Source organism: Hydra vulgaris, chromosome 03 (genome assembly GCF_038396675.1).
Source record: "Hydra vulgaris chromosome 03, alternate assembly HydraT2T_AEP".
NCBI classification, from domain to species: domain Eukaryota; kingdom Metazoa; phylum Cnidaria; class Hydrozoa; order Anthoathecata; family Hydridae; genus Hydra; species Hydra vulgaris.
Genome location: NC_088922.1, coordinates 69530001 through 69557525, shown reverse-complemented (window position 1 = coordinate 69557525; position 27525 = coordinate 69530001). Strand labels below are relative to the sequence as shown.

General features: G+C 27.4%; 1 protein-coding gene across 1 annotated transcript in view; it reads left to right on the top strand.

Moving 5' to 3' along the window:
• LOC136078372 (bactericidal permeability-increasing protein-like) overlaps positions 1 to 27525 on the top strand; it is a 36502-nt gene that overhangs the window by 6354 nt on the left and 2623 nt on the right. Inside the window, exons 7-13 of the mRNA XM_065794105.1 lie at positions 4889 to 5071; positions 18056 to 18115; positions 18297 to 18458; positions 18573 to 18640; positions 18713 to 18755; positions 26957 to 27020; positions 27152 to 27228. Of these exons, the coding sequence (XP_065650177.1) occupies positions 4889 to 5071; positions 18056 to 18115; positions 18297 to 18458; positions 18573 to 18640; positions 18713 to 18755; positions 26957 to 27020; positions 27152 to 27228 (657 nt within the window). The remainder of the gene's footprint in view (positions 1 to 4888; positions 5072 to 18055; positions 18116 to 18296; positions 18459 to 18572; positions 18641 to 18712; positions 18756 to 26956; positions 27021 to 27151; positions 27229 to 27525) is intronic.

Below are 27525 nucleotides of genomic sequence, written 5' to 3'. Positions count from 1 at the left end.
CAACATTTGACGTTTTGGATTATTGATGTTTTTTTATAAAGCATAGGGGAGAGTGGGGTACTATGATGCACTTTTGATTTTTGCTTTGAAACAACTTTTTTAATACACTCTTCGTTTAGCCGATTGGTTTAATTTAGGTAGTTGCACTAAAAAAGTTAATTTAATCCAATACCAATAAATGTGTAATAAAATGAAAGAGAATGAAAAATGCTTTCCAACAACACCAATTTTATGATGCTGGCATTATTGGTTCAAAAGTTATTGAGATTTTTAGTTTGTCCGAAGTGCCTTGACATCCTATGGACTTTATATAGAGAAATAAAAAAAAAGTGAAGCAATTTTCTTTCAAATGTAAATATTTCAGAAAGTATTATGAATACATTAACAAAAGTATATACTAAAATGATCAGTTTCAAAAGAGGAATTTATTTGTACTAGTTGCAATGAAAAATGAAATGAAATAAAGAAATTATTATCCATAAATTATGCAAATTACAAAAAAACGTTTGATGATTTTTTTTAAATAAATATAATTATTTCATAAGTTTTTAAGATTACATATAGGTAAAAAAAACACATCAAAATGAACAGTTTCAAGAGATGAATTTGAACTTATAAGTAGCAAAAGAACATGAAAAATTTTTTCTTACATAAACAATAACAGTTAACTAAACTTCAAAAAAAAGCTTGCCAAGTATCATGTCAGCAATAATTGACTCAATAAACATGTCAAAATCTTCTGATGAGTCCTCGTTGAAACCCCAGTAAGATGTAACATACGCAGTTCTCTTGTCTTTTTGCCTTTCTGTTAGTATTCGTCCATAAAAAATTTTGTCCTGTCCATTGTCTAGTTCCCATTTATGATTAAACAAATGATTAGTCATACTTTGATTGCTTAACATTTTTTCAAGAAAAGGTTTCTGGTTTGGGGCAACTTTTATAAACATTTCATTACCAACAGAGGGATTATTTAGCAAGACTTTTTTAACGTCTCGTTCCAGTTTCTGCCTGGATGCCTTGTTAGCCTTTTGAGATGCTTCAATCTGTCTTGTTTTAATGCTATCGTCTATCCCTTTACTTTCAAGCACTCCTTTTCGGATCTGTGATCCTCTAGTGATAGAAAATTGTATTAGGTTTCTTTGAATATCTTCTGGTTTGGATTCAATCCACTAAAGAGTGTGATTCAGTTTTGAATCTAGATATCCAATAGTGGCATTGGGGGCTTTTCTAAGTAGACAGTCTGTCATGCCAAGAGCACGTTCTGCATGAATATTGTTGGCAGGTGCTGATAGTGTGTCCTTCAATATTTTATCAGTAGGGTTAGATAGAGGCCCAGATATATAATTGTGCAATTGTCTAAGAATAAAACACTCAATAGAACTCAGAAGAGTTGATGTTATTTTGTTGAGGAGCGTTATATCAGTTGTTTTCAGCAATGACTTGTGCACCTCGTCAAACACTAATTTTTGCCCAAAAATATCTAGATCTGTTGACAACAAATCATTGGAACTTTGTTTCATCTGGGTGATTCTTTGATGAAAAATCTGGAACATGGGTACCTAAATTTAATGAAATGTAAAAATAAATGAAGAAGGGTACACAATATTCTTAAGCTAAAATAATATTAAGCAAAAAAGATAGAAAGACAACAATTAAATGTGATCAATTTTACTAAAAATAAGTTTTAACTACTATTGTTTTAAAATAAAATAAAAAATACCAGTTCAAGATTAGATTTCTGCAATACATTGCCATAAACTAGTTTTATCCACGGGCCTGTAATTACTTTTCCAATCAATCCTAGAGCTTGCAGCTGAAAGATGATGCCATCTTTAACGATGTCCCCAAAAAGAGCTTTACTCACAACATTTTTGTTGTGTCTGAAAGTAAATATTTCAAAATGTTAACTTGGTTTTCAATTATATTTTCAATAATCTCTATCAATAATTTGTAAAAATAAAACTCTTACTTCTGAAGAAATGACTTTAGCAGCAGAATATAGCAACTCCAGCCATGTGAAAAATTACATGTACCCTGTTTCCAACATAGCGCAAAAAGGTTCCTGGAGCAACTCCATGTTCTCTCAAGAAAGACTTGAATGTTGCTGGTTCACCTTTGAAGCTATATCTAAAAATAGTTTTTAATTTGTTTTACTTCTAGAAATAAATATATAAATAAATAAATATATATATATATATATATATATATATATATATATATATATATATATATATATATATATATATATATATATATATATATATATATACATATATATATATAATATATATTATGTGTTATATTTTTTTAGAGTACCATACATCATATTTGTTTTTTAAAAAGGTTAGCAAAACAAAAAATATATAAATTAGATATAGTTACCTAAGTTTTGAAAGGTTGTACAGAAAAGACACTACAGATCCTTCTTTTCCAGTGGCAGTTTTAATTTTATATAATATAAAAATATATATATAGTCACAGATTCTAAAGTCTAGAATAGATCAATCAACAATTAAAAGTTCTAAGACTGTCACTACTGACTAAACTAGTCACTTAAGGTTCACTGAATAAACTTATAAAGTAATAAAGTCTAAGTCACTAAGTCTAATTTTCCAATCTAGATATAGAATAATCTACATTCTAGATCTAATAACTTACAATTATAATAAGTTCACATTTTAACAGATAGAAATAGATCTAGTTCTAGAGTAATCTAGAGTCTAGACTAGTATCATGGCTCCTTAGTTTTACTTTTTTTTTAAAAACGATCTCATTATCGATAATTGGTAGTCGGCCGACAATGGCAACATGTAGATTTGTGCTTAAAAATTTTATATTGTTGACTAAACTGATTGTAATGCAATTTTAAACTAACACAGAAAAACGAATTTGCTAGGTGTATGGTTAAAAATTAGATATGTACGGTCAATAGATAAATTTTATTTAAAAAAACAAAACTTACCTTATTTCAAAGGGAAAAAACACCAAAATGGCTACGGATACACAAAAATAAAAATTTACTGATGCTTAGAGATCCTTCTTGTTGGTAAAATGAAATAAACAATGTGACTGAAAGTGGCTGATCTATCAAACAATGCTTGAAGCACTGACGTGCCAAAAAAGCATTTTGTAAAAACGGAACAGAAAATGGACGCAGATGTCGACGGTACTTCAGGATCCAATATAGCGGACTATGCGAGTCACTAGTTTAATTTGTAGAATAAACTTATCCCTACAAAATTAATTTAATAAATTACCAAAATGTAACAGGTTAAACTTTACAGACTATTTAAAGTAAAATTAGAAATTTGTTTTAAGGTACCCACCCATGATATACCTTGATACACACTATGAGCATGATTAAAAAAGTAAATAAAAAGTATAAAACGTAGAAGGAAGGCAGATTTTTACTTGAAAGACAAACAAATTAATAATTGTAATCTAAATAATGCATCCAAAGGTCTAAATCATATTTCAGAAGACCAGATAATATATAATTTTATAATAAATATAAGTAAGAGTTTTGTATCAAAGCTAGATCTTCTAGTATTATATTTACATAAATCTCTTGAAAATTTTCTGCAAATATTAAAAGAAATGATTTTTATTGTTTATGGTACAATTGAGTACTATTCTTCAGGGCCCCTTTACAAATGTTGTACATGTTAACTTGCTAATAGATAATAATCGCTTTATTTTTAGTATCAACTTGTTTTTTAATGATTTCGTATAACAAAGTGAAGAGCCCATGGATTGTAGTTTACAAAATAATGTTACTTACTGATAGACACATATAACAAGATGCCGTAAAACATATGAATTTTAAAAACAAATACATTTTGACCCCGCGCAGGCCTAATAATGTCAAATGATTTTTTTTTTCAAAACTTAAGATGCCTCCACAATTACACTGTATTATGGTGCTCCATGTATCATTGTGTCCCGTGTATCTTGGTGTCCTACTCTCTCCTAAGTGTAAAGCGATGTTTAATTGGAACATTTAAAACATGTGAAAATTTCAGAGCTATAGTAAAATGAATCTTGTTGAAAAAATGTGAGAACATAATTTAAAGTTTTGTCAAAAATATGTAAAAACAAATATTTTGTATAAAAGATTTTTGAAAAAAACTTGATTCGACTTTTTTTTAACTTTATCATGACAAAAAACAAATTTTAAACTTTTGTTTTTTGCTTACTAAATGTATAAACTATAAATTATAATATAAATAAATATAAATAGCTTATAAATTAAAAAAATTTAGGCTACATTAAAAAAAGTTCAAACCCCTTTTTTATAATGTAAAAGAAGTAAAATATTTTTATTTCTTCTTTGATGAACTTTTATTTTTTCTTTGATGAACTGTTTACGAATTTCGATTAGTTTATGATAGAAAAAAAAATGCTTTCAAATAAATATGTTACTAGGGAAAGAGGGTAAAGAATCTAAAATTACCTAACGGACTAGAATGTATCTCTAGCTTTGTGTAAAAGTATTGACTTAAGTAAAAATAAATTTCGTTCTTACTAATCTTTTGGGATTGTAAATATTTTTTAAATGATTTTATTCTAAATGATTTTAAAATAATATCATTTAAAAAAGTATTTACAATCCCAAAAGATTTTTTTAAATAATTGAGGGGAGGGTGGTGTGTGTGTGTGTGGGGGGGGGGGGGGGGGGGGAAAAAAAAAAAAGAAAAAGAAGAACCTAGAAACTTGAAATGATTTATTTCATTGAATATTAATTCTTCAAATCAAAAGAGTTATTAAAATGTAACACGTGATAGAGTAAGAATAAATTCATGAAAACTGTGTTCATCATTTAGTTAACAGTAATAATCAGGCTTTATTTAATAAAGTAATGATTAAGTCGATCATAATTTCAATTTAGGGAAAGTTTTTATTACAAAACGACTCTTCTTTAAACCAATTTTTGGTACCTCAACCAGTTGCATCTGATGAAGACACACAAATGCTTTATCTTTGGATAACCGATTACACAATTAACACAGCTGGAGAAGTTTATCATAAAGAAGGAGCTTTAACACAAGAAATTAATGGTTGGGATCCTAAGGTATTTAAGATTTTTTAAATAAAATCTTAATTAAACTTTTTTTGTTTCTTTTTTTTTTGTTTCTTTTTTTTTGTTGTTGCTTTTTTTTTTGCACAAAAAACGAAAGGTTTCACAAGTTTGTTTAGATAAACAAATAAACGTCACTTTTTGTGTAAAATTTACACCAAATTATTGCTGTGATGTATATGCACTAAATACTTGATGATTAAAAACTTTTTTCTCAGAAAAAATTGGCATAAACAAAAAACAAAAAACTCATTAAATTATTTTGACTGTACTCTATGATAAGATTCTTAAGACCTTAATTAATTTTACTTGATAAAAGATTTTTAAAAAAGCTAGTCCCTCTTAAATTTTCCTTAATAAAAACTAGCCCTCTTAAATTCTTTTTGCTAAAAGATTTAAAAAAAAAATCTAAGAGACTAGACCAATGCCGTTATGTTAAGAAATAGTCTCAAAAATAACTCACTGCAGTAGAAAGCGGGTATAAACATAATTTGTAACGTAACAATGAATAACAGATTAATACAGAGGATGTTAATCTAACATTTAAGGTTCCTGTATTTGATAACCATGTTTTTTTTTATTTTTATTTTTTTAACTTTCTTTATTTTTTTATTTTTTATTTATTTTTGTTCCATAGTATATATTTTCGTGATTACATAATAAAGATTCGTTAAGATTGAATATACATATAAATAAAAAAAATCACAAATATAAATAATAAACAAACTTCTGTAATACGAACTGTAAGAAGAACGCGGGAAACTTGCAGAAGACCAAAAGGTCTTATCATCAAGAACCGCTTTACATTGTCATACACATATATATATATATATATATATATATATATATATATATATATATATACATATAGAAAAATAAAAATATTTACAAAATTTTTACGTTTAATTGTTTCATTATAATTGTATTAAAATGTAAGATAACAATTATACAAACATATATCGTTACTTTTTCTTAATATTACCACGTTTATTGCTAACGCAATGTTTGAAATATATATTGAAGTATATTAAAAAATAAGAGTTCATATAAGAAGCTAGCAGTAAACAAATTTAGAAAAAGTCAGTAAGTAAATTTTTATACTTTAAAATACTCTTTTTAATAGTTTTTTTAAAGCCATTTAAGTTTTACAAAGTCATTAATATTTTGATTAAGTAATAAAAACTTATTCCAGATATGAGGTGCACGATAAATAATTTTAAATTGCTCAAGTTTAGTTTTGCATGAAGGCTCTAAAAGGGTACTATTTGTGCGCAACAGGTATTTATACTCTGGCTTTTGTTTATAAAGACTATAGAAAATTGAAGGAGTTTTTTGCATTTTGCTATTATACATAAGACTTAAAACATTATATATATTTAGTTCAAACAATGTTAGTAAAGACATCTGTTCAAAAAGAGGCTTTGTGTGTTCTTTTTTATCTTTAAAATCAATTACTCGTATAGCATTCTGTTTACGATAGAGAGGTTCTAGTTTGCTTTTATAGGTACTACCCCGTGCTGTATTACCGTAATTTAAATAACTTTGAACAAAGCTATAGTAGATTTGTTTGAGTAGCGGCTTTTTCAATAAGTGGCGTGATCGGTATATTATTCCGGTACTTTTAGATATTTAACTACCTAAATAGGCGATATGTTTATTCCAATTTAGATTTTCGTCAGTAAAAACACCTAAAAATGTAGTAATATTATCCCTACTTATTTCTCTATTTTCAATAAACAATTTTGGAATAGAAGATTCGAGTTCTTTTTTTTATAAGAAGGATGAAACAAAGAAAACTCCATTTACTTGAGTTAATAGAAAGTTTATTCGCCCTAAACCATCCAGAAATTTTTTCTAATTCTTGATTCATTTCTACACACAGTTCGTTTATAATTTTTCCGGAGATAAAAAAGTTGCAATTATCAGCAAACATTATAGTTGAAATTTTTTTTGATGCCCAATAGAAATCGTTAACATAGATTAAAAAGGCCCAAGTATTGAACCCTGAGGAACACCACACTTTAATATAGAAGGATTAGAGAGTATATTGTCTCTATAGTATATAGATTTCACACGTTTATCTAAATAGCTTTCTATCCATTTGTTCGTTCTACCCCTTATGCCATACATGTTAAGCTTTGATAATAATATTTTGTGGTCGACTGTATCAAAAGCCTTAGAGAGATCTATGAATACACCTAATTTAACTTCTCCGTTTGTAAAAGAGTTTTTTTATTCATCAACTAAGTAAAGGATTGCGTGTTCAGCTGATGTATTTTTTTGAAAACCGAATTGCTTGAAGTAAATAAAATTATTTTCTTTAAAAAAAGTATATACTCTATTGTGCATAATTCTCTCAAGTATCTTAGAGTATGTAGAAAGTATTGATATTGGTCTGTAATTACCTATTTCACTTGTATCTCCTGATTTAAAAATAGGTTTTACTTTCGCACTTTTCAGTTTTTCGGGAAAGATACCTTCCTTTAAGGAGTGTTTAAATATTTTAAATAAAGGAACTTTAAGCTCGTTTTGGCAGTTAATTACAATGTTGCTATTAATATCGTCGATTCCGGTTACTTTGTTTCTTTTTAGGCTTTTAAAAGCATTGTCAAATTCTAACATTGTTTGTTTTTCGTTATTCAATTCATTTTTATTACGATCTAAATATTTATCAAAAGATTTATTTACACTAGGAACTTGGGATGCAAGTTTAGATCCTATATTAACAAAGAAGTTGTTTAACTCATTTGCAATGACGTTTTCATCATCAATTGTTTTGTGGTTGATTTTTTATAGTTTTAGGAAAGCACGGTTTGTTAATTTTTAGTTTACCAACAATTTCATTTAATAACTACCATGTTTTCCTAGAATCTGTTTGACACTTTTCAAGTAGTTTATTATAATAACTAGCTTTAGCGGTTTTTTTAATTTTCTTAGAGAGACTTGTATAATTCTTGTATTCAGATTTCGTTTTATCACTTTTTTTTTAAGGTACTTTATATATAATCGTTGTTTCCGCTTAGATGATTTTTTAAGACCTTTACTCAACCAAGGTGAATTTATGTCTTTAAATTTAATTGTTTTTACTACTTTGGGGAAGTGTTTATCATAAAGAAATAAAAAAATATCTATAAACGTATTATTACATTAAATTGGTATCATTTGAGGATTCTAAATTTGATCAGTCAATATTGGCTAACTCACTTTTAAAGTTAACTTGGCTATCCAAGGAAAAATTCCGCCTTGTGATTTTTTTTTATCTATCTTAATTTTATTTGAGGTATTTATTGAAATAAATATCGGAAAGTGATCCGATATAGATGTTTTAATTACTCCTTTCTTTAAGGAGATTTCAAATAATGAATTTGTTAGTATATTATCCATTACTGTTGCCGAATTTTTTGTAATTTGCGTTGGTTTATTTATAAGAGGAATTACATCAAATCGAAATAAATTATTGCAAAAACTTTGTGTTTCTTTATTATTTTCATAATTTAGATCATTAAGATTAAAATCTCCTAGGATAAATAAATTTTTTTTTTCTTGGAAGCTTTTCAAAATAATATTTTGAAGATGATTTGAGAATATTTCTGTTGATGTTTGTGGCGATTTATAACAGCATGGTATTAAGGTATTTTTAGAGTCGTTGTTAACGATTTCAATAGAAACAAATTCCCTGTCGTAATCAGATATGCATAGGTCGATTCGTAATTCATACCGCAAACTATTTTTGATGTAAATTGCAACCTGCCTCTTTTTTTCGATTTCCTCTGCAAATGCACTCTTCATAGTTATTTAATTAAAAAAGCGCGCTTTCATTAAATCCGTCATCAGTTAACCATGTTTCGCTTAAACAAATAATATTAAAAATAAAGTTGCTTTCCTCTAAGAATATTTTAAAGCTTTCAAAATTTGCCTTAGCACTTCTAATATTAGGACAAACAAGAGAAAGGCTCTCATAAGGTTTAACATCTTTTAAATACTTATTTATTTCATCTGGAAACATGTAAGGTGTTTCCATATTCATTAATGAAAAGTCAATAAAGTTTTTGTCAAGGTCATATTTATTAAAAGTGTTTTGATCATTTATTTTAAAAAACTTAAATGTTTTCAAAAAGACTTTCGTATTCAAACGTTTTCGGATTCATTTTAAAGGGTTTCGTTATTGATATATTATCAATAAAGATATTCAAAAAATAAATAAAAATTAAATAAACCGTAAATAAAATAAGTAGAAAATTACTTTTTATTTGTCTTCCACTCGCGTACAATTAGCTTGTCATACGATATGGAAGCAAATTTTCCCGATTTTCTTTCAATTTTCATTTTTTCACGCAATTCCTTTCTTATTTTATTCGTCTCCACGCAGTAATCTTTGTTAATATATATGTTTTTTCCCTTTAACTTTGAGGCATTTCCTAAAATTTCCTCCTTATCTTTAAAGTCCAATAATTTCAGAACAATTGTTCTGTTCTCTTTTACGCCTTTTCTACCAGTTCTATGTTCTCTTTTAATTTTTATATTTTCTACACCCAAGTACTCATTAAATATTTCTTTTACTTTTTGTTCGCTTTATAGCCAGGTTTCATTATCATCTTCTTTAACTCCGTCAACTCTTAGATTGTTCCTCCTTGTTCTATCTTCAATTTCTCTTAGCTTACTGTTAATTTTTTTGAGATCAGTGTTGTTATTTTGTATTTCATTATGGTTGGATTTACTTTTTATAAAAATATCTAACGCATTTTTTAATTTTTTTTTTTCAATATGTTCCTCATGAAAATTTAGACTAACCTTTATTTCTTCAACTTTTGTTGCAAGTGTTGATACTTTTTCAGCGTTCTCTAAAATATTTTTTTCTACTTTGTCTAATCTTTCATAAAGTACTTTGTCTAATCTTTCATAAAGTACTTCATACTTATAAAGTTGCTTTCTTGTTGCTTTAGCGCAGCGTCCGTCTCTACTTAGTACTTTGTAAACAAGTCTTTTATCATTTTTTTAATTTCCACAAGTGTAACTGCCATAATACCAATAATATTTATTACCACTATTAATTTAAAAGTTTTTTGTTAATATATATAAAACACTTTTTTGTCCTAAGTTATTATATATATATATATATATATATATATATATATATATATATATATATATATATATATATATATATATATATATATATATATATATATACTTTTTCTTTTTAAATTTTCAACTTGCAAAAACACGTCCGCTCGTTACAACAACCACAAACTAAAAAAAAACTTTTTAATACAACTACGATGAAAGCTACAGAGCAAAAATAAAAAGTTATTGACTTAGTTGAAATTATCAGTTAGCAACAATCCTACAATATATATTATAAATTCATAATATTTTTATTAGCTTCAATGCAAAAGTTTATTTAAGCAATTATAAGTCGCTTTTATCTTTTTATTATTTGTATGTTGTAATAAAATTTTTGAAGTTTACTTTTTCTCTTCCAATATATTAGAAGCAATTTTTTAAAGAAATACCAAAGAGTTATAATATAACTGGAGTGAGAGAACGAAGTAAAATTACGTCATTTTTCAAGCAACAGTCTTTGTAGTAACATAATTTTTAATTAAATAACCCGTAGTTATGATAATTTAAAGTCAATTAATCACGTTCCACTTTAAAAAAAAATCTAAATAATGATATTAGTTCAAGACGTCGTATGCATTCAAAACATTGCAAGTTAAAGACGGAAGTTTAGAAAAAGCGGTAATCAATATTTAGAGTTTAGTTTATTGTTATTTTTTTGTTGTATTTTTTAAAACAACCAATAATAAATTTTTAGATAAGAATTGAATTAACTAATGTTTTGATAATGATTGGTAGTACTTTTGCCGTATTAACAAAAAGGTATTCTATGTCCCCAAAGCCGAATTTTACCTAGGCGCATGGGCGCAGCTGCGATTGGCCCCCAAAAAATGGGATCCTAGCAGGATCCCCCAATTTTTTAATCATATATGCTAATGTAGAAGTGTTATAGAGGTCCTAATGTTGGGACCTCTATACCACTATTGCAAGACCATAAAAATGTATAAAATGTCTTTTTAATGCTTTTCAATACGTAAAATAATATAACTTAGCGCGGATAAGAATGTTAATCAAAACAATTAAATAATACAAAAACTAATTGTATAAAATATTATATTATAATAAATAATTATATTATATAATAAATATATTTTTATTGTTAGTTGTATGAATTCCAGTTTGCTTTTATAGTTAGTTGGTTTTAGGGATTTCAGTTTACTTTTTTTATTTATTTATTTTAGGTTAAACGTTTTTATTAGTTTTATAAAATATATATACCAATTAAAATCAAAACAAAAAACTGTATCGGACACACAAACATTAATATCGTGAGTTAAATCAACACAAAAAATCAGATAATACACACCAACATTTATATTGCGAGTTAAATCAAATTACAATGGTATGTATGTATACATATATATATTGGGGAAAGGAAATACTAAAGTTTTTCTAAAACCGGTTTTTCAAATAAACCGCAGTTTTCAATGTTTTAAAAACCGGTTTTCCGGTTTCCTAGTGTATTTTTTTATTATACATATTTCAGGGGAACAACAGCAGCAAAAATATAAATATATATAGCAACAATGTCATATACGTACATTGAATACAATTGAGCAGTAAACAAATAAGTCTTTTTAATGGTTAATTTTACGTTTCTTAAGACAATAAGCACGTAAAAAACATAAAACATTAAGTGTTTTATCATTTAACCTGGACCTTAGTTTAGTGACAAATAGACCACTTGCCGAAAACGATCTTTCAGCCTCCACACTTGTTACTCGGATTGACTTCAAAGCCGTGTGCAACAAATCTAAGTTGTTAGTTCGTTTTTTTGTTAGCTCAAATACTGCCATTTCTTTGAGCATTAGCTTGGAAGTTGATTCTATTTTTTGTTTCTTTGGTGAAACCCCTTTGACTGTCTCTCTGATGGAGAACTCGAATTCTTCTGACAAGGAAGTTAATTGTTGTACTTGTTTCTGACTAGTTTAATTATTACCTCTTTAGCGTGGAATTTTCGAAAATGTCATGAGTTGCTCCATTAATGACATCAGGATTATTCAGATATTTAACTAAGTTTACTAATATAGCATTCCTCCTCTCTGTGACTCTTTTAACAAATGAGTCAACTAGCTCTTGACTAAAGGTGTTTTCCTGGCTTTTTAGCTGCTTTAAAATGAACTTCAGAATGCCATCAGATGAGAGCAAGTTCAAACCTCTTCTGCAAAGTGAAGACTCTAATATCATAAATCGCTTGATAACTCAATTGGTGACATTTAAATACATTTCTTAAGGGTAAAAAATCTTGAAATCATATCTAGTAAGCCGTTCCAACGTGTCTTAGAGTCTAAGATTAGCAGCAACTCTTTTCCAAACTCAGACTGAACATCAGACATGCTTTTGCAACTCAGACTGAACATCAGACATGCTTTTGCAGAATTTAATAAATAGTTACTAAAACAGTCTCTAGAGCTGTTCACAAACGTTGACTAGTTGAGAAAACACGAAAGGGCAGCCCATCACACGAAATAAGCTCAACCAAAACAATATCAACAGGATCCTTTGTCTTATAAGATGAATCAATGGGTTGATGATTTTGAGTTTCCTCTAAGGAGTAACAACAGCAGCAAACGTGGTGTTGTGCTTTGTCCTCAGGTGGTTCCTCATAAAGCTTGTGATTCCTCCTTTGTACTTAATTTCTTGGTCGCAGAGCTTAAACTTGGCTAATTCAGGTTCTTTTGAGTGCAAAAAGTGCTTCCAAACTGGTGTGTTATCCTTGTGGACTTCAGAAAACAACATTTTTGTTTTTGTGAAAATTTGTTTCACTTTTTTACATCACAAATTGCAGTAAATTACTGTTAAAGTTCAAGTGGAAGCAAATTGAATGTCTTTATTTATTTTCTCGAGCAACTGCACATCTAGAAAAGTGTTTTAAAACTGCCAAATAACCAAGTAAACTTTGTACAAAAGATATACATCCAAAAACCGGTTTTGAAAATAACATATTCGGTTTTCGATTTCCTAAAATTTTACGATTTCCGGAAACCGGGAACCGGTTTTTCTTTCCCTAAAGTATAGGTTGAAATTTTGGAAATTAATAAAATGAATAAAATAAGTGGCAATAAGTATAGCAAATTAGCTATTCTCGACGTAGAAATAAAAACAAAAATATAAAAGTTAAAGATAAAATTAAAAAAATTATTTTGACTACATAAACAATATTTTTCATTTTAAAATACTTTTTTTATGAACATTTTTATACTATTTATTTACATAATTTCATTGTCTAGAGAGTTCCATAACAAGGTTGTTCTGTATGAATTATTATTTATGTACTCATGGTTAGAGACTATGAGTAGGAGTTAACTGCAGCGAAGTCGACAGAACGGAAGGGATTTTTTGATAAAAAGATGTGACATAAGTTCTGGGTTTAAAGCATTAATAGATTTAAAAACTTCGTTTATTAAAAACCTCAAGTTTCGAAGGTGGATGCTTAGTTTATTTTCTGATTTATTTTCTATAATTATAATTACGTCTCCTGAGACGTAATTATAATTATAGAAAGCTCTTTTAAATAATAAAAAGTTCCTTATTCGTGAAAAATCAAAGCATTTTTTTTTCCGCACAAACTTTTAATATGATCATCAAACTTCAAATCCTTATCAATCGTAACCCCAACCATAAATAGTTGAACTTCACAATTTTTTAAGCCAACTAAAAAGACTTTTTCGTCATATGTATACTTTTACTTTTAACATTTTAACGTAACATTTTACTTAATTGATAAAAAGGCTTAAACACTTTACATAACTTACATTATGAGCATAATTTAAATTAAAAAAATTTTCTTTAGAATTATTCCTAAGCAACACAAGGATTAAAATAGAAATTAAAAAGAAAGAAGAAATTAGAAGCGCAATTTTTTTAATAGGAGTTGAAAAGAAAAAAGAGAGAGAAGTGGTTTTAAATGGCAGTGACGAATTTAAAATTAAACACATTTTTATTAGCATAGACATGAAATGTCTATGAATAAAATGAAAGAAAGGTTTTCTGCTTACTAATCTGCAGAAAAAAAGGTTGGTAACTAGTTTTCCAACCGTGACCGTTGCTATTACCGTTGCTGTTGAAAATTATAGCTTTCAAAAATTGAAAACATTTCAAAATTTTCCTTTATCAATTTTTTATTTTGACTTGCCGCTAGAATAGTTATACTGCTAAGACTGTACTACAATTTAATAAAATTTTCGGCTTCGTTCTCTCTGCATCTAGTCTGTTATACTACCTTGGAGATTCTTTCTAGTTGCTCATTTTCTATATTTCTTTATTTTCAACTGGGCAACGGGATTTTAAATAACTAAAAATATTTTTTGAAGAAGACAAACTCTATTACTTGATGTCTATATAACCTCTATATTTCCATTTGTGACTAAGGCGGTAGCTCACATTTAGGCGGGTTTCCAAAATGCTTTTTTTTATTTAAACATTACTTTAAAGAAAAGTTAAAGGAAATTTTCACAATCGAATGTCCTCATTTGCATTAATCTGTTTTACAGATCAAAAATGAATATTTTTTTTTGTGAAATAAAAATACTCAGAGCTAATCACAATCAAGACTACGTGGAGGACTACCATTCAAGTTTTATAAGCTTCTCCTAGCCTAACACACAATTAAAGTAAAGAATTTTATATCAAATTTTTTCTTTTTTTTGGTAAAACTTACCACGGATAAGGAGTCTCACCAATATAGGATCAGTTTAACCTTATGCAAAATTTGTTGCATATTTTATAACTAGTTATATTTAGATTTTTACTATTACCCATTCCCCCTCCCTCCCCTTCATATTTTTTGAATATAATTAAGTCTGTAGTGGCCCTCTGAGTTTTGGGGAGGTGAATAACAACAATAAAAAATCCGGCAAAATTATAACCCTGGTCAACAAACCCAAAAGATTTTGGTGTGACCATGGATTCTTACTTAAATTACAATAATCATATTTCAAATATCGTCCGCGCGTCAAACATTCGAAAATATCGTGAAAAAAAAAATTTGTAATATATATATATTTTGTAAATTATCTCGCATATGTATTATGTGATTGTAGAGCACGTTGTCAGAGTCCTTCATATTTTATGGAACTGCGTGTTCTTTAGAACATTAATAAATTTTAATCTAATCTATTCTAACTGCAAAAGGTACTACAATATTATGTTTACATTTTACATTATTTATAAAACTTTAATATATTTAAATTTTTTACTTTTTTTTTTTTTTTTTTTACTTTTATTTTTATTAACATTGTACAACTTTCATATTTTAAATGTTGTTTCTCATATAATACAGATGCTTACAGGGCCAGTTAAACAACTAAGCGTACTTAGCCGCATCCTAGAGGGTAAATTTTCTAGAAGCTTGGTACATATAAAATTTACTAAAAACATTGTCAAATTTTTTTCAAATCTCTTTTGAATTAATTCTTGGAGATTTAAAAACAATAGTATCAACTTTAATAATTTTTTATTTTTTTATTTTCAATGCAGAATGAAGTTTTGTAGTCATTCATAAAATGCAAAGTTTCCATTACTCATACTTCTTCATAAGTTCAACCAATTTTATTGGTTGTGAAAATAAGTTTAACGAACTTTATTGTGAAAATTGATTTTACTGGCGTGTTAATTCAGTTCACACTAAAAAAAAAAGGTAGAAATTTCTACCTTAGGGTAGGATATGTGATATACCCTTAGTAAGGTATAATTTTCTACCTTTTAAGGTAGAAAATTATATTAAAAACAATTATTTTTCATAGAATTTTCTAACTTAAAGGTATAATTTTCTACCTTATAAGGTAGAAAATTATACTTTACTAAGGGTATATCTCATATCCTTCCTTAACTAGAAATTTCTACCTTTAATTTTTAGTGTGTAATAGTAAGAAATTGATTTTAACTAAATATTCTAAGATAGCAATTACGAAGTAAAATAATAATAAATTTGATCGATTTATATTGTGTTTTATATTAAAGTATAATTTTTATATTTATGGAAAAAAAAGTTTTAAAATTTAACATTAACACTTTTATAAACAAAGTTAGGGTTAGGGTTGAGGGTTAGGGTTAGTGTTAGGGTAAAATAATATTTAATCTTAAAGATCTTAAAGATTCACGAAGTGATTATTTTTATGATTTTAAGCAGTTTACTTTGTTATTTCAATCCTCGATGGAAAAGATAAAAATATGTCTAGTGCGCAATATTGTAAACGACGGACTGCAAATGAAGAATACGTAACAAAACAGGCTGGCTCTTTGTTAAATTATCTATTTACACCGCAAAGAAATAAAAATTGTGCTGATGAGTTAAACAATCAAGTTAAAGCAAACAGGAAAGCCGATGAGATGACACTATCAGAAGAGTTTGAATTACACGTATTACACGTTACATATCAAGAATCTGAAGGGTGTGAAATAAATAAATTCTCTGGTTTATATCTTAATTATGGTGATCTGGCTACTTTGGTCGTATTTGATAATTCAACTAAAAATTTTAGATCTCCGTAATGACGTATTGGTTGAGATCAACATGACTAGTAAGCAGCTGCAGGCAAGAAAGTTAGGTATGCATCTCGTAAATCGCAGAAATGAAATAGAAAAAAAAATACTTGTTGGTGCAGTTTAAACTTTGGTCAGTTTAGAGATACCAGCACTTTTCAAACCCTATCGAATAAACAGTTTACATATGAATGGGATGATGAACCTAATCAAGATCCAAAATAAAAATTCAAAATAAACTTTTACTTTGCTATTCTTAATACAGAAATACAATCGTTTGAAGAAAGTTTTACTCTTATGCAAACAATAACTTCGTTGTTTGAATATCTCTACGATGTTCACAGCGAATTAGGGAATGTAAGTAGCAAGGAAGTCATGGAACATTGTTTAAATCTTTAGAATGCTTTGCAACATGGACACTCCAAAGGTATCAATGCAGTTGTTCTATGTAGTGAACTGAAAATTATTTTAAGACGAGTTGGATATGAATATACACTTATATATGGTTATACACGTATATATTCTTTTAAATGTAAATAATTAATGTAATAACATAACTTTAGCATTTCTTTTTGAAAAGCAGTATATGGTGGGAGAGGGGTGCAGTGCTACAGGTTTGCTTAGGGTGCCAAATACTCTGGCGCTGGTCCTTAATGTTTAGAAGCGTTTCTATTGGCGCTCGGTGAAAAAGCTTATTTAAACCTTCTTTTTGCTAATTTTTAAATTTAAAAATGTAAAATAATATAAGATTAAAAAAATATATTAAAAGTTTTGTAATTTTGTACATTATACACATTTTTAAACTGTAAATTAAACTGAGCTAAACTAATTTCTAGTATCTAACAAATTTGTTTTCATAACACATTGATTTTCGTAATTCTCAATTTGTCATTACATTAGAGTTTCCTACAAATATAAAACTGTTTGAAAAATTGGTAGATCACTTTTAAACAAAAAGCTGAGTCAAGCTCATAGTTTACCTTCAACATCAAGTTCACTTAACCAACTCAAATTACATGACTTTTATCTGACATATTTTAACTTTTTTAACGTTTTATAGAAAATAATATCAAATGAAATTAAATAATTAGGCCAAAATAAATACTAGTCAATTCAATTTCTTAAAAGTTTATTGGCAATTTTTTTTGGTGTTATTTTCTCTCAACACACATGTCAGTTCTTACACTTGTTGCACATAAATACATATAATGTAGTAGAATCTCTTTTTATTACACGGATTTTAAACCTTATATTTTTTTACATTTACTTTAGAATACTTTTTTTTTTTTAATTTTTACGAGCTTTTTCTCGGTTTTTTGCGAATAAATGGAAATAGTAGTTAAAAGCATAATGTTTTTGATTAAATTTTTTTAGACTCCTAAAGATCTTCAAAATTTTCTGCAGACATCAACATTTTCTTTGTTTTTTCCAGGTGTAAGTTAAGCATATTTTGCATATTTTCTCTCTATCTCTTTCTCACACACACGCACACTCTCTTATAAATATATGTATGTATGTATATATATATATATATATATATATATAAATATATATATATATATATATATATATATATATATATATATATATATATATATATTGATTTTATTGTTAGCTGTTAAAGTATGCTGGCAAAAAGATGGCCCTCTTTATCAGATCGTATAAACCACCTCAGGTTTTAATAGAAAAAGATGATTTTAAAATAAATTTGTACGCAGAAGGTATGTTCAAAGTGCGAGATAACGATTTGACCATAGATGCGTTTTTAGTCAAGTTTGTAAGTGCTATTTATTTTTTTAAATTAGTGCATATAATGAAATTAAAAAATATTTACATTATAAAATAATTATACTTCGTGGTTTTTATAAATAATTATAATATTTTTTTATAGGACATTAAGGCGGTTGCAGAAATATTTGTCTCAAACAATAAAATCACAGCTAAAATTTCAGCCTTTGAGTATGGTTTTTTTTTTAAAAAAAGAGAGACCCGTTTCCTATAATTTTTATCTCAGAGAATATTTTTATTTAGTTACGATGCTGTGGTCGTTCGTTCCTATGTTGGAAGTGCATTGGTAATACATTATTTATTTATTTTTTATTATTACACACATTATTTAGTTTATTGAAATTTTGTACTTAGAAATTAATGTTAAAATGTCCTTCTCATTAAAAAGTAAAATTTTCTCACTTATTACTCTTTTCAATGGTATTACAGATAAAAGTTGTTTTATCCAATAGATTTGCAGATAGCTGTAACTAATATTGTATATTATGTAAGTAACATTACAAGATATGAATAATTAAAAGTATTTTCAACTAATCATTAGTGCCAGTTTTATTGTCAGTCAATAATGCGAATGATTGGTCAAAATAATAGCATGTTGATTTCCCAGTGTGTACCCGATGCCAATGTTTTGACTTCGAAACAACGTCGCTATTATGGCGTGACAATATAACAATGACGTTTGAACAAATCAAAATAAATTTTTTATTAGAGTGACTTCTTACCAAACATAACTATATAAAAAAAAAAAAGTCAACATGCCAGAGTAGCATAGTGGTAGCTCAGAATGACGAGGTGTGAGCAATTCAAGATTCGAGTTTCGTTTGCCAAAAATTTTTCTCTTGAAATAATAAATGTGTTGGATTTACATTAGAGCCCCGACGTCGCTATTAGTCTTTTTTTTTCGACGTATAAAAGCAATTTCACTTCCAATGTCAAACTGACGTCAGCTCCAATGTATTTTCGACGTAAATACATAAGAGCCAACGTCGTTACGACCTTATTTTGTCTACTGGGTTAATCCTAATAATTTTACATTGGCTGGACAAGCGGGGACTTGGGGGTTCTTCTTTTTTGTTTGATTTGCCCCTGAACTAAATATATTTATAAATAATTTTCAAGTATCTCAAAAAACATGTTCGTGATAATAACGATAAAATGCCACAAACAATTGTAAGCACTCTGCTTTTACGTCATCCAAAAATTGTAAAAAGAATTGCAATCGCTCTGACGTTACCTGAAGGGTTATTATCTGTTAAATATGTCCAAGACATATTTTCTGCCGACAAAATATTTTCTTTCAACGTATTTTGATCTAATTTTATGTACGAATTATTTTCTGCTGAGATAAAATGTCTCACATACTTTATATTGACATATTTTGACATAATTTTATAACTGAACTGTTTTCTGCTGACATAAAATATGTCCCACATATTTTCTATCGACATAATTTCATGTCTAAAGTATTTTCTGCTAACATAACATACGTCTGACATATGTTATGTTAACAGAAAACAATTTAGACATTTTATGTTTTTGAAATAAAAATCAAACTAATAATTTATTTCCGCATTTCAAAATAATTTGATTAATAAAATTAAAATATGTTAACAATTAAAATTAAAATTAAAATATGTTAATAAATTAGTTTGATTTGTTCTTCAAGAATAAACAGCAACAAATATTTAAGACATACAATTATGTAAAAATATGTTAATAGAAAATATGTTTGACATATTTTATATCAGCAGAAAATAATTCAGACAAAAAATTATGTCAAAATACGTCGATTGCAACTTTGAAACGATTATAAAAGTAAATAAAAATTGTTTCATAAACACATAATATGGTTTCAAATTTTTTTAAAGTTAATTTGAATTGACACTTCTTGTTTCCTTGTTTTAAAGATTAATTCAGACTGCTATTTTTATTTTTGAACAAGGCTGCAATTAATAATAATTTTAGTTAAGAACTAGAAAGTAAATAAATTACTAAGGAATTACTAGAAAGTAAATGAATTACTAAGGAATTACTAGTAAGTAAATGAAGCGTGTTGAAGAAAAAGATTACTTATTAAAAGATTATACTTTTTTTATTTTCAAGTCAAAAACGTTTAAAAGACATTTAAAAAACATTTGTAAATTGTTTGTATTATAAATAATAAATAAATACAAAATGTGCTATAGACTGCTTATTATTAGCAAAAGTTTAATATTTTAGCTGACCCATGATCCGACCAAACATTTATCTGGCAATAAACACAAGAAATTTATATGCTTTTTTCTTTCATCAATAAAAACTATTTAAAAAACTATGTTCTTCCATCAATACAACGTTAATGCTGGTGCTAACTATTGTGGATTGTTAATTGATAATTTATGATAGTGATCGACCGAAACCGAAATTTGAGCCGAAACTGAAAGTACCGATGTTTCGATTCAGTGAAGCCGTAGCCGCAACCAAAACCGAAATTTCGGCCGAAATTTGAGAAAGAATGTTAAAAATACCTGAACCTTTTATCATCACCAACTTAAAGCAAAAAAAACTATTTTACATATATCTAAGCAATCACCGTGTAACATAATTTAATAAAAACTATAATATGTCAAGACATTTCAATAATTAAAGTTAATAATTAAAATATTTTCTCTGCAGAATAAAATTTTTTCCATGTTTTCTGGCAAAGGTCTGTTTCTTGCAGTTGAAAGAATGTCTTGAACAGTTGAATCTGGAATAAGTAATATCTTTGCTACTTTTGCCAAACCAAACTTTGCTTTTAATGTTGTTTTCTAATATATCTAATATATGTAGATCTATAAAACTTCAAACTTTCTTCGGAGTTTGAATCAATTTTTGAGATACTGCCAACCCAGCCAGGCATTGTAAATTGCAACATTTCAATCCTCTGCAGTTTTGATTTGATGTCAAATAAGGGTATTATTCTTTTTTTAATTGTAATAGGCTCAAGTTAATCTGAAGTTGGTATATTTTCAGGACTGTCGAAAGTAGTGAGTATTGCTTTTTCAGTTAGGAGATTTTTTAGAGTAAGCTGTAGGTGTCGAGTTCTTAAATGTGATGAAAGTCCGCTAAGTGATTTAAGTTTTGGATTGTGCGATCCACGAGATATTTTCGAATTGCAGATATTGCAAGTTGCGTATTTGGAATCACTATCTGTTACGGTAAAATGATTCCACAAATATAAAGAAACTAAGAAACTTTTGATGAAACTCGTTGTATTAATTGAGAGAAAACTACAAGGTAAACTGGCAAACAAGCAAAACTGACGAACGTGTCAAACAGACAAACGGATCGAAAAGGAAACCCCCTTTGTGTTCAACAAAGAAAGAAGGACGCAGTACGTTGAACTTAGAACAAGGTTCGTAGAACGAAGATCAAAGAACGGAGGTCGTAGAAGGTAGAACAAATCAACGTAGAACGTAGAACAAAATCGTTAAACAAAGATCGTAGAACGTAGAACGAAAGTTATAAAACTTATACATAGAATTAAGATTATGGAATGTAGAACGCTAATTTTTGAACAAAGAAGATTGCACGGTAAAATGGTAAAAATCGGAATAAATAGACCGGAAAACAGAAGGGCTCTTGCCACAACATATTTGAGAACGGTGCATGTTTGAATTGAGGTTTTGTGTGATCCTTAAGGATCAAGGAAGAGTATAGTTTTTTGTGAAAAGCTCTTAGTACTTTAGCATTTACAAAGAACGCTACTAGCAGCACTTGCTTGAATTCATTTTCACCTAGCTTAAACTGTTGAATGCGTCATAAACCAAACAAGCAGTTTCTTAAGAGTTGGAAAAAGTATATTCAGTTTTTCGTTCTACATTTCAGCAATCACTTTTATTTTCGTAAGAAAACTTGTCTCTACAAACTGTACCTACAATTTATATTAATTTATAAACCTCGAAACTATTAATAGTAATTATCAATTAAATCAATCAATCAATCAATCAATCAATCATATATATTCTGAAAATAAATTTTCACGGCTATTTACAAATAGTATTGAAATACTAATCTCAAGTAAATACCTTAAAAAATAGTTTATTTATATATAATTAATCTTGTTAATAATAATAATGATAACAATATTAATAATAATAATAATGATAACAATATTAATATTAGTAGTAATAGTTAAAAGTAGTTAATAATAGTAATGTAAATATTTATAGAAATAACAATAAGCAATAGTAATTGACAACAAAATATATAATAAAAATTAAAAAAAAAAAATAATAAAAAAAAAATAAAAAAAAAAATACTAAAGACAACAAAAATTGATAATAGAAATTATAAACACTAACTATATTTCTTTAATAAAAAGTAGAATAATCTAGTTTTAAAGGTTGAGAATGAATTGAGAGCTTTTAGTTCATAAGGAAGGTTGTTCCAAGTTTTAATGCTTTGATACTTTATAGATTTATGTCCGTATTTATGAGAGCAATGTTTAGAGACAGACAGGTTTAAATTACTATTGGAACGAAGGTGATAACGAGAGTTGGCACTTTTGGAAAAGAAATTGATGAAAGTTAAAGGTAGGTTATTGTGTTGGTGGTTCCAGACAAATTGGCAGTTTGAAAATTGAATATAGTCACATAGTTTTAATACTTTAGAAGTTAGATAGAGCACATTAGAATTAAATTTAATATTCTGAAAATAAATAATTTTTAAAGCCTTGTTTTGGAGGTGGGATAACCTAATAAGAGCTTGTTGATGGGACTGCCCCCAAATTTGGCATGCATATATAAGATGTGAGCCGAAAATAGCATGGTATATGTTCAAAAGTGTTTCAAGACTAACATAATGGCGAACTTTGGCCAACATACCATTAGATCTACTTAGTTTCATTGCTAAGTCTTCACAGTGGGATAAAAAGGAAAGATTTGAATTAATTTTTATACCAAGATATTTAATTGAGTTAACAGGTTCAATTTTTTTGCCACTTAATCTAAAGTTCATATGTTTATAGATTTTTGTTTTATTTGATTTAAAGATAATAAGTTCAGTTTTGTTAGAGTTTAGAAAAAGTTTGTTGGAGCGAAGCCACTGAACTAGATTGGCAAGATCATGGTTAATGTGTTTGTTAATTTTTTTTAAGGATTTATTAATTAGCATAAGGTTAGTGTCATCAGCAAAGTGGTAAACAGTAGCAAACTTAATGGACGTATGAAGATCATTAATATAAAGAAGGAAAAGCAGTGGTCCCAATACTGAACCCTGTGGAACACCATTAGAACATTTTACAAGGGTAGATTTTGAGTCATTAATAGCAACAAATTGTGTTCTATTGTTTAAGTACGAAATAAACCATTTAAGGGGTACGCCTCTGATCCCATAATATTCTAATTTTTTTAACAAAATTGAATGATCTACTGTATCGAACGCTTTCTGTAAATCGACAAATACACCGCATGCAAAATATTTGTCATCGATTGCTTTTCTAATCAGTTCAGTCATTTCAATGAGAGCATGAGTTGTGGAGTGATTGGCACGAAATCCATACTGATGGGTGTAAAAACATTTAAATTTTTCAAGAAAAGCATAAAGCCTAATATGCATTGCCTTCTCAAATAGTTTACCTATATTAGAAAGCAAGGAGATGGGTCGATAATTTATGAAATCTAGTAAAGAGCCTTTTTTAAATATTGGAATAACTTTGGCAACTTTAAAAATATCTGGGAAAATACCACTTTTAAATGAGTTATTTATAACAGTACAGAGAGGCTTTGAAATAATGTGTGGGACTAGTTTAAGGAGGAATGTAGGTACGCTATTAGGACCAAGACTTTTTTCAGTTTTGAGCTTGTTTGTAATGAGACCAGATATTTCATTTTCAGTAACAGGATTAATAAAAAACGATTTAGCATTTGGAATGTTAAGAAAGTCACTAAATACGCGTTTTGGGGGTATGGCTTTGCTAAGTAGTTTGTTATGTATAGTGCTAAAAAAATTGTTAAATATATTAGATACGGCAGTGTGATCAGTGATAAGATTTTCGTTCAATTTAAGTTTAAAAGATGTATTGTGTGTAGAAGGTCTAATATTAATGATTTCTTTTATTCCCTTCCAGGTGTTTTTAACACTATTCAGATTATTATTAAAATACGTAATATAGTATGTTTTTTTGCTAAATTTTAATAAATTGGAAATTTTGTTTCTATAAAATTTAAATTTTGTAAATAATTCATTTTTCTTATAAATATTTTTTGATTTTATAAACTTTTTATAAAGTTTGTTTTTAACTGAGATAGATTTAAGTATTCCATACGTTATCCAAGGTTTTGATTTTAGTTTAATTTGTTGGTTGGTTAGTATTTTGTAAGGAGCATGTCGGTCTAAGATTTCATCAAATGTTTTTAAAATAAAAACCATAGACTTATTAACATCATCATCTTTTTTAATAGAGAGTTCCCAATTGATATTAGAAATTTCTTCAATAAATAAACTTTTATTAAATTTTTTGAAGCATCGTCTGTAAGTTTTTACTTTTTTGGGGTGTTTGGGTATGCCAGGAATGCAAATAAATTGTGCCATGTGGTCTGAAATTGAAATCGTAAGGTTACCTAAGTATTGATCTGTTGAATGAAAGTTTGTGAATATGTTGTCAATCAGCGTTTTAGATGTAGCCGTTATGCGTGATGGTAAAATTATAGAAGGGCTTAGTGAGTAAGAAGTTAAAGAATCAAGATATCTAGAAACAGGGTTAGATTCATTGTGACTTAATAGATCCATATTAAAATCACCCATTAAAAAGATCTTTTTTTTTTCGTTACTTAGCTTTTCAAGTAGAGGAGTTAAGTGGGAAGAAGTAAACTCATGTTGATTCATTGAGGGATGACGATAAATGCAGCCAATTATTATGTTTGATTCACAAGGTTTTTCGATTTCAACAAAAATAGACTCTAAATATTTAGATGAGTAAATCATAAGATCATTGCGAACTACGTAGTTTAAATTTGAGCGTAAGTATAAAAGTGCTCCGCCTTTTTTAGCCTCAGTCTTAAAAAGCCACTTAAACTACAATCAACTTGACAAAGAATGTTGTAGCATTTTACATATTATACACAATACACATATAATAATACACAATCCCTCAATCATACATTAAACAATATAAGACAAATATCTTTGTTAATATAATACAAAAAGTTTTCTTTTACGATATCGTGTTTTACTTAAAGAAAAATTAAAGTTAAAAAGAATCATTCTCATAAATAAGGAAATTGATTTGGCTTATCCTTCTTATACCAAAAAAAGTTCAACAATTTTACAATATAAAAAAAAATATAAAAAAATACAATATAAAAATAAAACAAATACCATAAGTTATTCTTATATTATTATTACTTAAAAAGTTATGCAACTTTTAAACTACAAAATTTGTGACTTCTTTTGCATGACGTTTTTCAATACTTGAAGTTTTTAAGAATCACATCAACGTTTCCATCTCGTCCGTTCTTTTACAGCCTTGCATTAACATTTAATAATATCAAAATAGTAATATGAAATTAATAATGATAAACAAGAACGTAATAATTGGAAAACTCTGTAATGATTTGGAATTGTAATCTCTATGACACGACCCATCAATGACATAATATATCTGAGACTACTTTTTTGAAAAAGTTTTATTTAATGGTAATACAAAGGTAATACAAAGGTTTTACAAAAAAATAAATTAATAATCAATTTTTTGACTAAAAACGTTATAAAGTTAACTTTTTGGTGGGAGGCATATTTTTTTGTGTGATCAACTCTCACTATAAAAAATTATGCACACTAATAGGGTAATATAATATATATATATATATATATATATATATATATATATATATATATATATATATATATATATATAATTTTTGAATCAAATTATCTTTAAAAACAAAAATCTCAAAAAAATTTTGGTACTATTGTTAAGCTGTGATTTCAACTTTTTTAATAAACTAGTAAAATTGGTTGAACGATGGAATAACATACACCTCAAACTATTTAGTCGGCATTATACGTCAGATCTTTTTTCCTTAACCGTTTTTTATTGATTATCGATATCACGCTATCAGATGTTGAAGTGTCTAACTTGGTTGTTAAGGACCATGAACCAAGCACGGTTGAACTGATGTATGTTGTTAGATACAACAAAACAACTGATCATTGATGTATCTAATGACTTTTGAAGCCAAAGTGATTGATTTTGTACCCAAATAGATGACTTTTGTAGCCAAAGTGAAGACAGAGCAAAATGTATTTAGACAATTTTAACTTTCTTGAATTAAGTTTTGTGTTTTAATAAGTTGCAATATTATAAAAATTCTGGGAATGAGATTAAAAAACACAGTGAGAAAGTTAAAAAAAAGGTGCGAGAGAGATTAAAAAATTCCGTGAAAGATATTTAAGGTTAATTAATTACAGTTAAATTATGAAATAATTATTATTAAGCAGTTATAATTATTTATTTTCATTTAGATACCACTGGATTCTTTTTTAATAAAGAAACTAGTTGATGCTACAATCATCAAAAATGCAAACTGTAAGTTATTTAATAGCAGTTTTGTTTAACATTATAAATAGCAAAAATGAAAATTAATAAATGACATTATTAATAATGTCATACAATAATAAATTACTTTTTTTATTTTAACGGTCTCTTTTTTGTTTAAGCTTTTCTAGATAAAGGCTTTTCACTTCCACCAATCAGAGGCAACGAAATAGCAAATCTTAACATTAAGTTACTAAAGGTATATTAAAGCTTTTTTTTTTTTTTTTAAAAAAAAAAAGTTCTACTTTAGTGAAGATTAACTTTTTGTTGTAACAAAGCTGAACAGAGCAATATATATATATATATATATATATATATATATATATATATATATATATATATATATATATATATATATATATATATATATATATATATATATATATATATATATATATATATATATATATTAATATGATTTAAATGTTGACATCTTGTACGAGAGTATATATGTATATATATAAACTAATTTAAAACATCAGATAATACGAATTCT